Source organism: Gambusia affinis, linkage group LG02, assembly GCF_019740435.1.
Source record: "Gambusia affinis linkage group LG02, SWU_Gaff_1.0, whole genome shotgun sequence".
Taxonomy (NCBI): domain Eukaryota; kingdom Metazoa; phylum Chordata; class Actinopteri; order Cyprinodontiformes; family Poeciliidae; genus Gambusia; species Gambusia affinis.
Genome location: NC_057869.1, coordinates 28426283 through 28444760, shown reverse-complemented (window position 1 = coordinate 28444760; position 18478 = coordinate 28426283). Strand labels below are relative to the sequence as shown.

At 37.9% G+C, this 18478-nt stretch overlaps 1 protein-coding gene across 3 annotated transcripts in view; it reads left to right on the top strand.

The window, feature by feature from the left end:
- itfg1 (integrin alpha FG-GAP repeat containing 1) overlaps positions 1–18478 on the top strand; it is a 169208-nt gene that overhangs the window by 62993 nt on the left and 87737 nt on the right. For all 3 annotated transcript variants that reach the window (XM_044102727.1, XM_044102744.1, XM_044102753.1), the window contains exon 10: positions 8667–8818. In XM_044102727.1, the coding sequence (XP_043958662.1) occupies positions 8667–8818 (152 nt within the window). The remainder of the gene's footprint in view (positions 1–8666; positions 8819–18478) is intronic.

Genomic DNA, 18478 nt, shown 5'->3' with positions numbered 1-18478 from the left:
TCATTTATATGCAGAATCCTTCTCCCCGTCGCCATTAAAGGTATCAGATTACCTCACGAGCGTAAATCCCATCATCGTCTTCATCTCCATTAACTAGGTCATTTTGATCTCTCCGCTAACGCGTTTCTCACCCCCTCATAGCACACACACGTGCTTACAAGCAATTTCAAGTTAATATTGTTGACATTTGATCCAGCAAAAGTCTGAGTTATTTAGACGCAGAAACTACATTTGAATTAGAGATTCTTAAGCGACTGATTATCCTAAAGAGACATTCACTTGACATTCTACGGATACTTTGTTTTGGTTGTTGATTAAATGCCAGAAACTCCTGCATAATTTGTGTCAAATGTTTCGCTCCCAAGCTGGCTATTTTAGCTCACCTTAGAGACTTTTGAGTTGTACGTGCAAGGCCCAATATGATTTGCTTTAAAATCACAACACAGATCTGTAGGCTAATAAAAACAAAACTCAGGGGAAACATTGTCATTCTTTCCTGGGGGAAAATGTCCTAAATTACTTCCTGCCTTCTGTTCAATTGCAAAGACCGTATCTTATGGCTTTCTACTTACGCTGTTGCGCTGTTATCTCATTCTGCCAATGGCCTTTTCATCGTCTGTCTTTGTTCTGCCAGAAGGTCTCACAAATTCTGATAAGAAATCAGTGTCAGTAGGTAATCTTCAAGTGCCTCAGTTCATATATATATATATATATATATATATATGTATGTATGTTGGTATGTGTGTATGTATGTATGTGAGAAACCCTGCTCATCCTGAGTTCAGATTTTAATTATGACCACTGACAGGTAATGTGCGTGCAACAGATTACCCCCCACCTCTCGCCACAGCATCTCCTCCTCCCCCCTGCATGGATAAGCGAATGTCAATATCATGGTACGTGTAAGTAGGCAGGAAATATTAGACAGCAAGTGAGCATGTTGTCCTGAAATGTGACATCCAAGATGCACGATACAGGGATAAGTATTTGAGTGAGTTTGAAGAGACCCAAACTGTGAAGCCTAGACACCTGCTAGCTCCAAAACTGCAGCTCTTGTGGGTTTGTGTTCCGGTTGGCAGTAAGAAGTATCAATCAAAGGTTGTCCAAGAACGGAGGAATGGAGAACTGGTGACAGAGTCACTGGTGATAATCATTGAGGGATCATTGATGCACAGGCTGGACTGTGTGGTTCATTTCAACAAGCTGCCATGGCTCATATTTCAGAAGGAGTTACTGCAGTTTCTGCTTGAAAGGTGATATAATACACAATCCATCTCAGACCTTATTCCACTCGGGCATCTGTGGGATGTACTGGATAGGTGAGTCCAGTTTATGAAAACTCCACCTCACAACTTACAGGACACAATGAGAGTCTAGTAGAGTCTGTATCTCCATGGATGACTACCACACTGTTAAAATTGGTTTTCAGGGTCGCGTGATGAGAATCACGTCATTCTGTTTTCTGCCTCATGTCATCCTTCTTTTCACAACCCTCTTGGTAAACTTGTCACTCTATACATGCAAACCTGTTGTGTGATTGGTCTGAATTGTATGGGTGTGTCTATTTATGGGAAAGCAACATTACTCAACTCCCATGAGATGCTGTTTTGACTCTGTGCTAGATATGGCACATCGTCAGGTAGCACTGACAGTCAGAACAACAGATTTTCTGAGAGCAGATTTTGGAGGACCAATTGTTCGAGGCCGTGAGGAAGTACACATTGAAATATTAAACTCCCTCTGCACAGTTTTGATCCGATGAAACGGCCGAAGGTTTCACCGACGCCTTCTGTTCTCATTTTGTTTGTTTTATTGATACTGTGAAAAACAAAAATGAGATTTTCTACTCTGCCAATTATTATTTCCTCCTCCTCTGAACTTGTGAACTCTTCTGCACCATGGTTCTTCTGCACCATGATCGCAGTGTTTACTGCTGAAAACCAAACATGACCAAACACCTTGGTGTGTTTTGTGGACCGTGAAGGATCTGTGTGGAAACAGCAGTTTGACTTCAGTTCAACCGATGCTGGTGGTCATAATTTTATGCCTAATTAGTATTTATGAACACGTGTCTATAAAGCTTCGATCTTTATCATCTTTCATTTCTGATTTTTCGTCCTTTTCTTTCTTAGTTTTATCAATTTTCTCTATATACCTTACTGTCCTTCCAAGCGTTACAGCAAAGGTCATGGATATTTACCCAGAGAGCAAAATGCCATCTCTAATTTAATCAATCAACAGCTTTAATGCTTTAGTACCTTCAAATGAAGCCCCCTCACCCTGATACATGTTAAATGCTCAGTTGGTGTGTGTGTGTGCGTGGGCGTGTGTGCGTGCGTGTGTGTGTGTGTGTGTGTACATTTTCTGCAGTATTGACTAGATCTGGTTGATATTCCCTGGGCTTTTCCTCTCTCCTCTTCTAATCAGTGTTGAGGGGGGAAAAAAGAAACAGACAGTACACTGATTGCCTCAGGGCCTACAGTGGTCTGCTGATAAGGCCTGGCCAGCAAAGGCCTCATGTTTCCCTGAGAGGGAATGTCATAGCACAAGTGAGAGCAGACCAAAGGACTCCGAGGTAAAGCAATCACCTGTGATGTATTTTTTGCCTGTAGGACTTTGTTGGAGGGGGTGGGGGGAGAAATTGAACAAGATGGGTCCTGATAAAATTTTATCCAACTGGACACATTTAAGTAAACTTTTAAAATTAGGTGCAGTTGCACATAGATAACAAAGCTTTTCATGGAGTGAAATGTGTAGGGTCTGTAATTCCTTTAATCACATTTCAATCAAATACAATATTTACAATTTGAAAAGCCTTTTTGCTGCCTAATTATTGGACAGGTAGACATATGAGCTCATCAGTAAATATATTTTTTGTGTCTGTTTCGGTTATTCAACCATCAGATTAATGCAAATTGCTATTCAACTGTGAAGGGTTCTCAGAAAGCCCTGATCATTCAGGGACGTTCTTCGGAAAAAAAACATCGTCTTTAGAAATGTGGACTGAGAAAACAGACATTAGTGTTGGGGACGTCTCTGCTGCTGCTACATGTTCAGCATTAAGATGCTACTTTAGGCTTGTTGCTTGCAGATGCTGCTTCTGAATCAGATTTATAGCCATACCAGAAATGCAACTGTTGCATAGAAAAAAAGATAATGCTATTAATTACATTAAAACTTACAACATGCTAAAATCTGTGTACTTAATTAATATGAATGCATTCAAGAACTGGCCTGTATTTTTAAGTTGTTTATTACAAGAAAGATTATTGTTCTGGTTTATAGCAAAGATAAGCTGTCAGAAGTACTTAAAACTGATTTACTCGTAGACGACAACATTTAATGTAATCTTTACATGAATTGCTAAGAATCTCTTTAGAGCTGTGCCTGTTCAAATTCATTTCTACCTCCTCCTAAAGCTAATAATGCTCTGAAGCAAAGAAAGGTTGGACAAGATTCCTCCACAACAGTCTTAGACTGATTAAATTGCACCAAAAGCTGATATTAATTTACACATAGCAGCAGGAATGCTTTCCTAAATCTGACAGATTTCACTGAGTTTCTTAGCTTTCTATGCATTTCCATTTCCTTTTTTCACCTACCCTATAGTTATTTCCTGTCATTAAAATATCAGGTTCATTTCTGAATTAATTTATCTTTGACCTCTCTGTGTGTGTCGATTATGTCAGCTGTTACTTCAAGGTATTTCTACTAAAAGTAGCTCTAAAAGGTCATAAGGTTTTTATAATTTTAACATACTTCTTTTAATTAGCTCAGTTTTCTGATACAGTTTTCTGTGAACATGATGTCTGCTGTTGTGTATCTCAGTGTTCTTATTTTAGGCTTGCTTAGAATTAGATCTTTTATCATTTTCTTATGTATTCAGCCTTTAAATCTTTTTTTTTTTTCTTTTTGACCTTCTTTTTGGTTGTTAACATTTATACTCAATGTAAGAGCAGAGAAAAGTACTCCCATTTCCTCAGTGGACACATAATTAAAATAATTCTAATTTGTGTTATGAAGGTAATGTCTCACTATCAGCTGAGCTTCCAGTTAAGTCTACAACTGGAGCGGAGCCACGTATTTATTGGAAACTTAATGCGCATCCGTCTTTTTTTTCTCTTGTTTCTTTCCTCTTCCATCTTCTCGTAACTGCTTTGAAACAGTCGACATAAAAATAACTGGCCTCTTCTCATTTTCGCTGCCAGTTTTAATTGATTTACCTTCGGAAATTTATGATTATGCGTGGGAGAAACCATAATAATATGTCCATCCGGAATGAGCATCGCGTCTTCTGCCAACAAATAGACTGGCAGCAACCTGAAAGCTCTCCCACTCGCTCTTTTCTTCTCTCTGCCAGCATCTGCAGCACGGTCAGCTCAAGCACTTCTGTCTGCTGTGGCAGTAATCATTGCTGAGCATTATGTCCATCTGGCATACAGGCAGCTCCTTAAACCGCATTGCAACATTACTCAGTGGTCACTTAATGAGAGCCAGACAGAGCAGCATTTCATTAGAGTTCAATCTAGAAAAAATATCCAACTCGGAAGTGACTTGTTCATTCCTCTTTAGCTCAATTACACCTCCAATCATGGCTCTCAAGTAACTGTCTTGAAGGGCTTATAAATACGCTATTTGATTATTTTTGAGCAAAACAAAGGCTTGTTTTTATGAGGTTGTAGCTTTAATGAAAAGAGTAGTGACTCAGCAGTGAATCTGAGATGCATTGAGGCGGTGCAGCAGTACGCACCGGTCACACTTTGCCGAGTACCTTGGTTTTGGTTTGGAGATCTCAGTTTGGTTCAACCAGAAAAAAATCTAGAAATGCTTACTACTGGGTTTAGAAAAAAAATAACCTGGAAAAACAAAGGACTAAAACAAATCTAACATTGACATAAATCAATGATTTTGACAATAGCCCTCAGCAATATTTAATGTTTGCTACTGGTTTCTCAATTGGTGACTATATAATATCTTTTTAGACTTTTTTGTGTTTTTACGATGCAAAGCACTTTGAACTGCCTTGTTGCTGAAATGTGATAACTAAACTTGATTGATTGATTTCTATTAACTTTGCCTGTTTCAGCTCCATTAGGAAAATAATTGTCTATTTCCCAAGTAAGAGAAAATTAAAAAAGGGAGGGATTGTAAATACACCTTGATCATGTTTAGGGACGCACCGATATGAAAATTTGGGCCGATACCTGTATTGGACATTAATATTGCTGACAAGGCCTGTCGTTATAAGCAATAAAACAATTAATCGCATAAAAAATCAAAACAAACTCAGTAATTTCTATTTGCCATGATTTATTGTTTTTCTCTCTCTTTTTACCAAAAAACAGGACAAAAGTCTCCAGCCTGGTGATTTGGTCTCAATCACTCAAATATAAAGTTTATTGATACTTTAAAATATGTTCGTACTTTAGTATGTCATTACCATTGCAATACTGGAAAGTTGTCTCAAAACAACATTATCATTTGTCGCAACAACTTCTGGGACAATTTATTATCCAAGAACATTTATTGTGACAGGCCCAACAATAACACCTTTGGGAAAAAAAAAAAAAATGACCACAGCACCGACTTCACTGTTTCTCTAACTTCCCACAATCCTGTGCTGCATCACTCTGACGTAAAACCCTTTGAGTGGCCACCATGCCTGGAACGATATTATATAAATTCAGTCCATTTTATGTTCAATGTCCATATTTACCACTGAACAAAAGCAAAAGACGGTGTGAAGAAGCTGGCGGAAGTTGATAAGAGAGTGTTACGGTGCAGTGAAACAAGCACCATAGTTAAATGAGCTGGAACTCAAATCAGCGAGGAAGATGGCATTACTCCAAGAGCTACATGAAAAGACACATCTCAGCTTTCACACTGAGAGGAAAAGACGGTCTGTGATTTCTGTAATCATGTCATGATTTCTGACGAAACTGTTCCTGAACTGTTTGGACATAACACTTATTACAGGTCTGTCAGGAGGAACGAACCAAAATTACACGTGGAAAAATACCCAACGCACTTGACCCAAGTCATTCAGTTCTACCTAATACTGAGGAAATGTATGTGAGCTTCTGGATTTAAGGAAAGTTAGAATACATTATGTAAAAAAGGGAACGAAAAGCCTTATTCTGGTGGCCTTTAGCAAAGAGTAAATCCTTTAGGTAACCCTGGGTGATCTAAGATTAGTCTCTTCTATTGAGACCCTTCATGTCAGATCAACCTGTGGTCAAAAAATATTTCATAATTGCTTTTTGTATATTCACAATGGCTCTGCTGCATCTACTATCACATGTTGTATCACTGCAAGCTCGGAAAATAACGCACTTCATATTTAAAAGCAGTAGCTGAGTTTTAAGCCGAGTTATATAATATAATATCTGGGTTTTTCAATAGTTTGGTGTTTTATTTTTCATTGGGATTTTTGATTTCTCATTCAGTTACTTTTTATTTTCAGAGGGTTACTTAAGAGTTGTTACTCAGATATCGTTAAATAGTTTTAGTTTAGTTTTTATAGTTCTATTAGTAGTTTTAGGTTTTTTGTACTTTCAAAAAGGTCAAAGTATTGTGATTTCATCAATTTGGTAATGAACACTCAACACAAGATTTTAAAAAAGCCATTCAGTTATTGTTGAACAACAAACCGGCTCTGGCGTTTTTGCCCAACAACAGTTGACATAAATGGCTGGTGTGAATCAATTTCACATCAGTTCAAAAGACTAATAAATAGATTCGTAAACACAAAAACAAAGGATATTATAATTTCAGCACATTTTAGTTATTTTTACAAATGAACATTATAGTTCCAGTTACTTCTAGTTTTTTCCCCTTAACTACCGTTTAGATTTATTTCAGTAAACGAAATATGTTTTCCAAAGTTCAGTTTTGTTATTTTGTTAGTGTTATTTAACTGTAGTCATTTTGGTTATAACGTCCTGCATTGCATCATTACCAGTCACTTTAGTATTGATGTTATTTTTTGACAGGCTTAGAAAGTGTCTTTATGTTTTCATTCTCAGTCGCGGCTCTCCTGGGTGAAAGTTGTGATCACTGTGATTCATTCTGTCACCTTAATGCATCTACTTGTGAATGTTTACTGTTATGATTCACTATGCGTATATTTACCATTACACCCCAACTAAAAGCATAATTTGTCACGTTGAAAAACTATTAAAAAAAAAAAAATTTTTTTAAAGTCATTTTCAGGAAACTGTCCTAATGCATTATAGAACAGAAATCTGAGAAATAAAAATGTAGAAGATGTAAAATGGGTTGGCTCAATTCCCATGATTATTTTTATTATAGGTTTTAATAAAATTATATTTTTCAGGCTTTATTTCAGTATGAATATTAATAATTAGGTCCCCCAGCTCGTTCCATTTGAAAAGGCTGATGACTCAGTGATGAGAATCTGCTGACGTTTGGATCAACATTACTTCCACCTCTTACCTAGCTGCCCTATAAACCGACCAAAACCGGCTAATTCTCCACCTGCAGCTGCGTCTTTGCAGCTTACACAGCTGTAGTTATGAGCCCTGCAGAGGTGACATCATTCTATGTGCTGAGTGTTTTTTTTTACATTTCTTTCCCTGGATGGTGTCTTATTAAGAGCTGTTAGTGGCAGTTCTGGTGAAGGTCTCTGGTGACTCTCTCCTGCACCTGCTTTTCCTGTTTAACATTCATGAATAGTTAAAATTTGCAGCTTCTTTCTTCTGTGTCTCTTTGGGATCGTCGCATACAAACAGCATGCAGTGATGGAAATGCGTTTATACTAGAGTAGAGCAAATAAAACTTTTTTTTGTAGGGTCTATACTGCTTTTTACAATTTGGAATGAATCGATTTTTTTTGGCTTTTGACAGAGAAACAAGATTTGTTGAGGTATTTCTTATAAGCGATCATAACATCCATTATTTCTTTTTCTGTTGTCTTGTATTTTGTTTAATATTTTCAGTTATTAGCAACAAGCAAATCATCCCATTCACTTCAATGTGATGCAGTTATGCTTTTCTACAGTTTCTCAATTAGAAATACTTTATGAATTAACTATTGACATGCTAGATGCACTATCCTTTTTGTGTAAAAAATTTGCAAAAAATAAAGTACCATGCTGATGTGTTGGTAAAAACATTGTTAAAGGTTTAGTAGAGGAGCGGGACTGTGACGACTTCCTGAAGTCAGAGTTTCAGAAAGAGCAGGAGTTTCTTAAAGAGACAGAGGCCCAGTTTCAATTAGCTGTAATTTAATGATTTTGCATTAACAACTGAAGGTAATATAGTTTCTTGTTTGTGCTATAAAATTATACTATGTGGCTGGGAAACACACATTACTGCCCCTGTAACTGATTAATTTTCGCCAGTCACTTTGCAGAGCCTTATTGAAATGAAAATGATTTTAAAAAAATATCTAGACAATTAATGATTGTTTTACCTATGTGGTTACTTGGTGACCATGTGATGGACAAGATGGTCCACAAAAAGCATACAGAGAGGATTACAACAATAGTCACTTGGAGTCGAAAAGTTAAAAGTGTGAGATTAAAAGTCCATAAAGTTCACAATATCCCAATATTATAATTGCTTTTTATGTCTATGGTAGATCCAAGTCTCATTTGAAAGACTCATCAAGGCATTAAATTGTCTGTATGTTTTTGTTTTTCCAGTGGGTGGCGGTCCTGACCGATTTCAAGCACAGGGACACCGTTTGGGGCTTTGTACCCGGAGACGCCGTCCATCCACTGGTCCTGCATCTCGGTGACTACAACCTGGACGGCTTCCCTGATGCGCTAGTGATCCTCCGCAACACCAGCGGCAGGTCAGAAGAGAAAACCTTTCAGCATTCCCAGTTTTCTGGTGAAATTTTTTATTTTAAGCGCAAACAAATTTGAGCTTTGTGATGGTGAACGAAGGTCCGTGCTTTCATGATTCTTTACAAATAGACAAAAAGTCTATCAGCTTTGACATTTGTACTGATTTTGCTTTTTAGTTGTGTTTAACCATTTCAGATCATCAAAATAGATCCTGTTTTGATCTTCATGCTTTAAAATCCTAAAACCGCAGTGCGACCCTGCCAGACCATGCACAGGGTAAAGATTGTCTAAGGTGAAAGCTTTGTCCTCTACTTCTCATGATGATAGAAAAAAAATGCAGAAAGAAAAGCTAGAAAATCGAGTCTGGAAAGTTGGAATCTTGAATTAAAACATTTGTGGGAATCCAGACAACATGTAGTTTTTCACTTAGGCCCGGCTCATGGATAGTTTTCCACACAAATCCAAATCATCCTCATTTTGATGAACGTGGTCTAATTCCTTATCATTTAAATTTGCCATGAAATATTTCACCCTTTGACAAGACAGTTTTAGCTACTGCAAACCGGGAACACAAAACGCCATGAATCAGAGCTTAATAAATCCTAATACATACTTAAGGAGCTTATGCAAATTGTTAAGGCTTACGCATATTACAAATGTTTCTGTTTTTATTTTATTTTCACAAAAATCATTCAGTTTGGCTAAACATATTACATTGATTACTATGAAATGAATGCACTCGACCCCAGTTCTTTTTCCTGTTAATTTTAGCGTCTACTCTGGTTTTAACTTACAAGCGGAGTCGGCACGTTGGTGCATTTGCAAACAAGCGATTTAATTCCACAGATTGCTTGGTGATCAAACCCCAATCTCAGACATGGGAGCAAAAAGCAATTTCTCTCAATTTAATCTGAACACAAAAGCAGGAGACCAGACAGCTAAGGTGAACTTGTTCGCCGACTTTTCTCAGCATTACCCCCGATAAGCCGGCCATTTAAAAAATTCCTGCACCGCGTTCCGGTACAAGAGGGCCATGCACGTCAGGAATGGGACGTATGTATTTGTTGAAGGACTTATGTGGATTATCTGTCCTCAGAGATGAAGATAAGATAGTTGCAGGGGTCAGAGCCGTGATTGTCCATGCATACTGATTTCTGTGTAAGAGAGAGAGTAATAGAGAGTGTGCCTGCTTGTGCTTATTACGCTAGAGATGGGATAAAGTTGAGCTGCAGCTAAAGACAAATACCTCTGAACCCCAGTTTCTAATGCAGGCACCATTTAATCACCAGTAAGTCGTGTTGAGCTTAACTTTTTGTGTTTGAAGAGGAGTTCCATCTCACTCGCTCTTATCCTAGCAGATATTGCCTCTCTATTTTTCTATTTCCTTTTTTTCCGGTTGATTCTCATTTTAAGCCTGAGCTTTGAAATCTTGCGCTTGGAGTGTCTTCATTGCAAAGCTTTGAATGCAGTCTTACTTCATTTATAGCATTGGATTTCACACCATCTCCATTAAAAGAAAGGACAGGAGGTCTGTTTGTTATACATACAGGAGTGAAGCTTTATCACAGATTATTATCTTAAAGCTGCAGTAGATAGCTTTTATAAAAAAAATGTTTTTTATGTATTATAACTGTCGCTGTGTCATAGCAGTACAATATGAAACCAATAATCTCTGAAAAAAATCCAGCTCTTCTTTGTGGTCCTACTGCAGAAATATGCCGCTCCCAGTCAGAAACAACCAATCGGAGCCAGGAGGAGGGTCTTAGCACTGTCAATCAAGCGTGTGTATGAGCTGCTCTCAACCTACCCCTCGTTTTCTGCTGCGCTACAGCTTCTTTCTCACAGAGGACCCTGTTGTAAATGCTAATGCTAGTTAGCATGGCCACGAATGACGGCCTTTTCATAACTCTATGTTGCTTCTCCGTCTTTTGCACATTGAGCAGCGAGTACTCCTGGCTGTGATTGGTTGTTTCTGACCGGGAGCATTATATTTGTACAGATGGAAATAGGAGCATTACAAGGAAGTGAAGGTGCTTGATTTTTTTTTTTCCTCAAATTGTTACAGTTTCACCATAGACAGTTTTAACAAATGTGTAAAAAAATCTATTTTTTATAAAAGGAACCTACTGCAGCTTTAAGATCCCTTAATCAGCATATTTTACAATGGTGGATTTTATCTGTTTACATATTAATATAGCAAATTCTCATTTATTAGCCCTGCCCACTAAATATGATGCACAAACCCATTAAAATTAGATAACTTATCAAATTTATTTTTGAACTGTCATAGCACATAGTTTGCTGTGCCCTAGAAATTTGCACGTTTAACCTGTTAGAAGGTTTTTGATTGAAAGCATTGTGAAGATGCTGTCAAAGAAATGCCACCACAAGTTTCACAAAGACCTAACAATAAAATGTACATGTAGCTCTGTGCAGTTTGAGGCAAAATGTTGTCTGGGAAATGCATCAGAAAGTCAGCCATTTTGGGAGAATGGGCCAGACATTGGACTTTGCATGTGATGCTTGATATTGTTGGAAGTTGTGTTTTGTTTTTTAGTTTTTTATTGGGGGGTTTGGCTGTTGTTCTGTGCCGTCATGGATTTTTTTTCAAATCAGATTTGAATTCGTGTTGCTTTTTTTTAAAGGTTTTATTGGCTGTAGTGACCTTTATTTGATAGTGAATTGACAGGAAAGTGGGTAATGAGAAAAGGGGGAAGACATGCGGCAAAGGTCACCAGGCCGGGAATCGAACCCGCGACGGCCGTGTCGATGGCTAAGGCCTCCATATGTGGGCTGTGCTTAACCCCTGCACCACCACAGTACACTCATGTGTTGTATTTATGTGGGCATGGCAAAATATATTCACTTCACCCTGTAGAGGACAATCAGCCTCCTGTATATGTGTAACGATATACACATGTTTGTTATCAAATTCAACATATGTGGCAATCTTGGTGAACACAAGATGTTCCTTTTGGATCAAAACAGTTGTTTAGCCATATTTTCACGTGGCAACAGGAAAATAAATCAGTTTAGCTGTGACGGCCATTTATAATATAATGAGCACATAAACTGGAAACATCAACCTCTTCATCCTCCATCGTTTTATTGGCTGCATATGTCTGAAGCCCCTTAAAACTCTTCCCATTCAGCAAGCTGCTGTTAACTTTAAATGTCTTTTAAGATGCTTTATGAATATGTTAATGTTCAGTTGGACGGGATGAAAGGGTAAATTCTTGGATGAAAGCATGGTTCTGGGTGTTTCCCCTCAAACTATAACACACTGATATCAAGTTGCATTTCACACTTTTCACTCACAACGACGGCCGTTCACAAACGTAGAATGTTTAAAGAGTTTCATCAGGTGATCTAACATGTTTATTTTTTCTCTGCTGGGAATATATGTGTTTTATTCTCACTTTGACTCTCATCATGCACTAACGCTTTGCTCTGTCTTTGTTTTTTTATTTTTTTTCCTCTCCTCTTTCTGCCAAGAGGGTTTCAGCTAACCAAATATTTGGACCACCCATAACTGATCTATTTTAAGCCCCTCTTCTTCTTTGTTTCTCCGTCTTTCGCTCCTCCACTACATTACAGCTTTCTCTTTATCCTTTCAATTAGTTATTTATAGCTTATTTCAGATAAAAGTCCTGCCAGTTCACTTACCTCCCAGCAAAAAATGAATACTGATTTGACTGTTCATAGCAGAAAAGCAGAGGGTGTGAGATGAAAGTAATCTACTGGAAACAATAGAACAATGAGCGGACGGACGCAGCGAGTGGAATAAATTAAAGGAAAACTGAAATGTTGTCGAGGAGTGTGTAGGTCACCTTCTAGTGCTGCTCAGCTGGGGCTTTTCTTAAAGTTTAAGTTTAAAAACTTAAACAATTTTTGCGCTATGAAGAAATAAAACAGCATTTTCAGTTTTTTTTCTTTGTGTTCCCTTGTTAGTTGTAATACAGCTTATTTAAAGGTTTGACAGCCTACTGTTAATGTGTCAACCACATGGGACGAAAAGAAAGCTCTATAACAGTTTCTTGCCTTGTTACTTTCCAACATTAGGAATAAATAAATAAAAAAGCTAAAAAAAAACCCAGTTTGGATTAATAAACAAGCCATCACTTAATTACAGTTGCATGGTGACAAAAACGAAACTAAATCACACAAAGGAGAGAAACAGTCACTGAAGAATAAACCACAGTAAATAATGAATGGTCGTATTAATGTAATCCAAACAGCAAAAATGCTGTTAATTTAGCTAATTTGATTAATTTGCGAAACAAAGTATTTCAGTTGGGGCTTAAAATAATTTTCTGAATGTTTTTTTTCCCCAGTTGAAATCAAATTAATATAAGTTTCACATTTTTGCTTAAATAATATAGTCTAAACATTATATTACTTGTTTATCGAGAAGGAAAGAGGATTTAGAATAAGGTTCATTTCAGACATCAGTTCAAAACCTTCAAACATCCTTAAAAATGTTCCACATTTTCAACAAGAATATAACATAACGAAACACAATCAGCTTGTGAGAACAAACAAAAGTATTTCAAATGGCATGGCTCTATTATATGACATGAAAATAGAATTATATCTTGCATTACGCCACCTTTGGTGTGCTTATAAAACCTTTGCACCGTCGCTTTCGATGTGTTAGCTTGGCTTTAGTGGCTTCGACCAAAAGTCAGTGATCCCCACTTTTTCTGCCATGAAACCAAAATCTGCAGAAACCGGCCTGAAAGTGCGAACTCCATGTCTTTTCAAACTGTGAAAGCATTAAGAGTTTAACAAGCCTCACAGCAACTCTTACACTGAGATTATGTAACACACAGGTGGACTATATTTGGAAATGATGATGACTTGTAAAGCCGCACTGGGTTTTATTTACAGGTTAGTTCCAAGTCATTTTGGAAACCATGTAATCCTTTCCTTTCTTTGTTAAAATTATGAGACACTTTGTGTTAGCGACTCACGGAAAATCCTACTAAAATATACAGAGATTTATGTTTGCAACATGAAAAAAAAAATGTAAAAAGTCTCGGGGGATATGAATATTTTTTACAAGGAGGCACCAAACTAATAACACAGTTTTTTTTTTTTGTAAAGTAATAGATCACCTCTACATAGGAGACAGGTTCAGTGTCAGCGCTTCTGCAAAGGCTCATTAAGAACGACAGGGCAGACCGAAGATGTGGGTGAATCTGTATATTCGTGTCAGTATCGATGTGCTTCAGCAAAAGCTTTATACGACTCGTGTCCTGAGGATCCACGTTATATCCAGGTCACAGAACAGACGGTGACTCTCTCACTGCCTGTCTCGCTGCGTCTTGCACATGCAGGCAAACACGCTCAAACAGATGATCATCACAACAAATAGTACATGGCTGGTGAGAGGAAGCCTTGTAGATGTTTCTGTTTGCAGAAAAACAAGCACTGTGGGACGCTGGGGACGAGTGAAGCGGCATAATGAAAGAGACATTGACACACACTGAGAGGTAAAGCGCTATAAAAAGTAGTTTTTTATTCTGCTTTTTCTCTTTTGTGATTTTATCAGTACCAGAATGTTTCACAAGATTTCTATGGATAAAACACAGTTCATGACTGTGTAAATGTTGTAGCGTGACCACTTAAGTGGGCAACCAGACGCTAGAATTACACAACCTATAATACATCCGGGATGCTGCTGCTCGCGTTTTCACTAAAACCAGGAGGATGGAGCACATCACCCCAATTCTTACCGGCTTCAAGGTTGCGTTCACACCAGCCATGTTTACTCTGCTTTAATCAAATTGCAGTTCATTTGCCTGGAAAGTCTGGTTCATTTGGGGAGGTGTGAATGAGCAATCGAACTCTGATGTGGACCAAAAAGGTGAAGTTTGGTCGGCCTAAAGACCTCTGGTGTGGTTCAAAATGTGTATGTGGATGCACGCGGACGGCAGACTGCTCCAAAAACAGGAAGTGCCCAACAGCGCAGGGCATTCTGGGTCAATATAACCAAAACAAACGTCTAGCTGTAGCTGGAGAAATGGCTCATCGTCTTCTGCCAAAGACAAATGACAAATCCTATAACTACTAAAATCTGACGCCACTCCATTTTGGTTTATATTTTGTGAAGAAGGAAGTTGTGCTCAGGTCTTCTTCAGTGGTTTTTGTGTATATTCATTCAGTGGTTCTTGGTGCAGTGCCACCACAGGCGAGGGGGGGGAACAGGTTTCACCAAATAAAAATCGTTTGACACAGTGCAGTGAGAATGTGAACCACAGCAGCTGAAATTTGTAGCAAATGTTGCAATTTTGGTTCCCAAACTGAGTCTACTGGACTATTAGGTGTGAAAAAGCCTTAAAATATTGTTAGTTTATAAATCACTGAACAAAATTAACCTAACAGAGCTACTCCAACATGCTGCCACCATGAGCAGTGAAACAGATTATGGAAATAAATTAACAGTCAGAAATTGGGAAGAACATTTTTAAAGCATAACCTTTTCCATGTACTTTGTAAACTTCCATCATCATATTAAATAAGTGACAGCACTTGACAAAGAGATTCAACCTCCTTTAATTTGAGCAGCAGACACACAAGCTCGTTAAATTAGCAGCAGATCCATATTCAGGAATATTCTCCAGAAAATTAAAAGTACTCACTGTGAACTCCAGATACTTTTAGCTGGTAGCCATTACCTGCGTTACACCCATGTGTGAATGTGACAGAGCAGTGTTACCAGACGGGCAGAGGACAGCTGCATCATGTTGCGTGCGCTAGGCAACCGTCTGCCTCTGTATTACCAACGAAACCCTTTGACAAGTATCAAAGGTACGGCTGGAGTTTGACGTGTGATTGGGCTGAAGTCTCTACCAGCTGCTGCTCCAGCGCTGTTGGGGAACATTGGTAAATATTACACCACAGGTCACACTTAAACCGCTTGTGTGCATCTGTGTGTGTGTGTGTGTGTGTGTGATATTCGATCGTATACGTCAGTCAGCTGCTCTCGTAGACTGGGATTATCCTCAGCTGCAATCGTGTTGTTTTTTCTTCTTCTTAATTCTCCGCATTGCACCCACACTGATTAAAGGGCAGTTTGAAAGTCTGATCTGCCTCAAGTGACTTGGATATGATTACGTGTTTGCATGTGTTTTACATGGACATCGACTTATAACGCTCCAGCAAATGAAAACAACAGTCAGATCATCATCTGGACAGCTTTCAGCTTTAAAAGACCCGGAGTAGTTACGGTTTCATTACGATTTTTGATTAAAAAAGAAAACATCAAAGTTGGAAAGATGGTGAACGAGGACATGGATGGAGCTAAATACAAGGAAACAGTAGAAGGAAACATGTTGGCGATTAAAGTTCAGACTGGAGGTTCACCTTCAGCAAGCATGTCAGCAACCCCCTGACATGCAGCTAAATCTACAACTACAACATCAGATCAAAGCAAATGCAATTCTTAGAGTGACCTGATTGAAGTCCAGATGTAAATCCTTTGGAGAGTTAAAGATGGATGTTTACAGACACACTTCATCCAGTCAGACTGAGCCTGAGCTATTTCACAACGTAGAATAGAGGAGAAAAATACAGAGGGACCTGGTCCAGAATACGTTCTGTTGGGATTACAGCTACAGCTGTAAAGTATCTACTACAATTCACGGCACACATTTCAGATTTCTTACTGATAAATTATGAAAGCCATGTGATTTTCCTTCCACTTGGCCATTACATTTGATTCTATCCAAAACAAAATAAAGTCCGTCTAAGTTTGTGGCTGGAACAGGCCATGCTGCATGGCTCCATATCTAGACGTTGAAGTTTTATGTTTTCCACTTTGTTGCCTGGTGTCAATATTAACTTGGCCTTAGAATCACAATGATAGTCAATAAACTAATTAGTTCCAGCACAACATTGTTGGAATGAAGTTCATTAAATATGCAATTAATGCTGTGCAGTAACTTAGATCCATAGTTAAGTTTCCACTTTACTGCAGAGTTTTCTGGTTGGTTTCAGGCCATGATAATGCAACAACATTTTTTTTATTATTATTCATTATGGCTTACAGTACAAGATTCATAAAGTCACATTAGTGAAAAAGGAGAAAAAAGTACTGCCACCATTCATTCAGTCATTCATTCATTCATTCATTCATTCATTCATTCATTCATTAACTGTAGGTTAATACCGTGTGTGTAAGCAGTGATGGTGAACTGACTGACATAACACTGACACTGTCAACAGCATGTAAAGAATTTAAAATAACAAGGTAATAAACAGGTGATAGTGATGATAATAATAAATCAGTACATTAACAGGCCAACATAAACATGCACTGGATCAATTAATGCTGTTAAAAATAATTACATAGGATGAGAAATGAAGACTAATGCAGAAGAAACGAGAAAGAAACCTAGAGAGACATGAATTGCTTGTGTTTAAATGAGATTAATTAATAAATAAAAGTGTATTTTATATTGGGAAGCGCCTGCCAAATCTTGTCTTCCACTAGCTTTATGATTCAGAAAAAGACAGAAAATTGACAAATATTTTCTTTCTATATTAATTTTTGGTATCTTCATTTCTGTCTGTTCAGAATAAATATTTGTCCAAGTATACATGTGTATGCAGAAAAACACTTTTTATGTTGGTGAGTTATTTTGACGAAATGGCCGATATTAAATATTACAGCTAATATCGGTCGATACCAATACCATTCTGGTATTCTCTTACTTCATATGAATCCAGATGTTTTATCAGAATTTATTTTTATTTTTTTGTAGTGGACACTTCATCCTGTCCTCTTTGTCTAACTTTCTCTCTTCTGGTTACTGCTGCCTCCTCTTTCTGAATATTAAGCAAGCTGCCAAAGACTCCAGGTCCCACTTCCATTCAGATGTATCATTTTTTATTTATCCCTGAAATAACTCATAAGTCCGTATTCTCCTCGTCCTTCCCCTGAACAGACACAACTCGTATCTGTCAAAAACAGTTCATAGGTTATCAATCCAATCCATCAACTCCTTGACATATTTGCTAAGGAATCAGCTTTTGGACATTCATTTGCTTTCTTCCCCACATTCTCCCCACTCCACAGGCAAACCTTAGTCTTCCAACAAAAGCCACCAGAGATGCTCCCTTTTCAAGCAACCGCTGCCATTCAGCATAAACAATGACCTTTTTTTTCCTCACCCATTTACTTTAAAAACTAATTAAATCTTTCCTGTTAAGGCTTTAAAGGCCTCTTAGGGATTGAATGAGGGGGTCCGTGCATGAAAAAAAGACAGAAGGGAAGATTGTCTTTATTTCATTATGTCGACAAGACAAATGTTGAATTGAAGAATGAAAACTGAGGTAAATAAAGTCTCAACTCGGATGTTACAATCACATAAGTTCTGATGTGTTGCTGAATCAGTCATTCCATAACATTTATGCATCCAACTAGAACATATTTAGAGTTAATCTGCAATGTAATATGTTGAGGTTTAAAGAAAATGTGAATATAGTCCTTACCAGATTAAATATAAAGTCCAACACCAACACATTACGTTGCATCATCTTTCGTTCAGCAGACTACAAGCCAACATGCCTAAGTGGCGTAAACCCAAAATTCACCCTCACTGCTTCATAGAAATTGTAAGTGGGAACAGGGAACTGCTTATAAAATACACTAAGACACT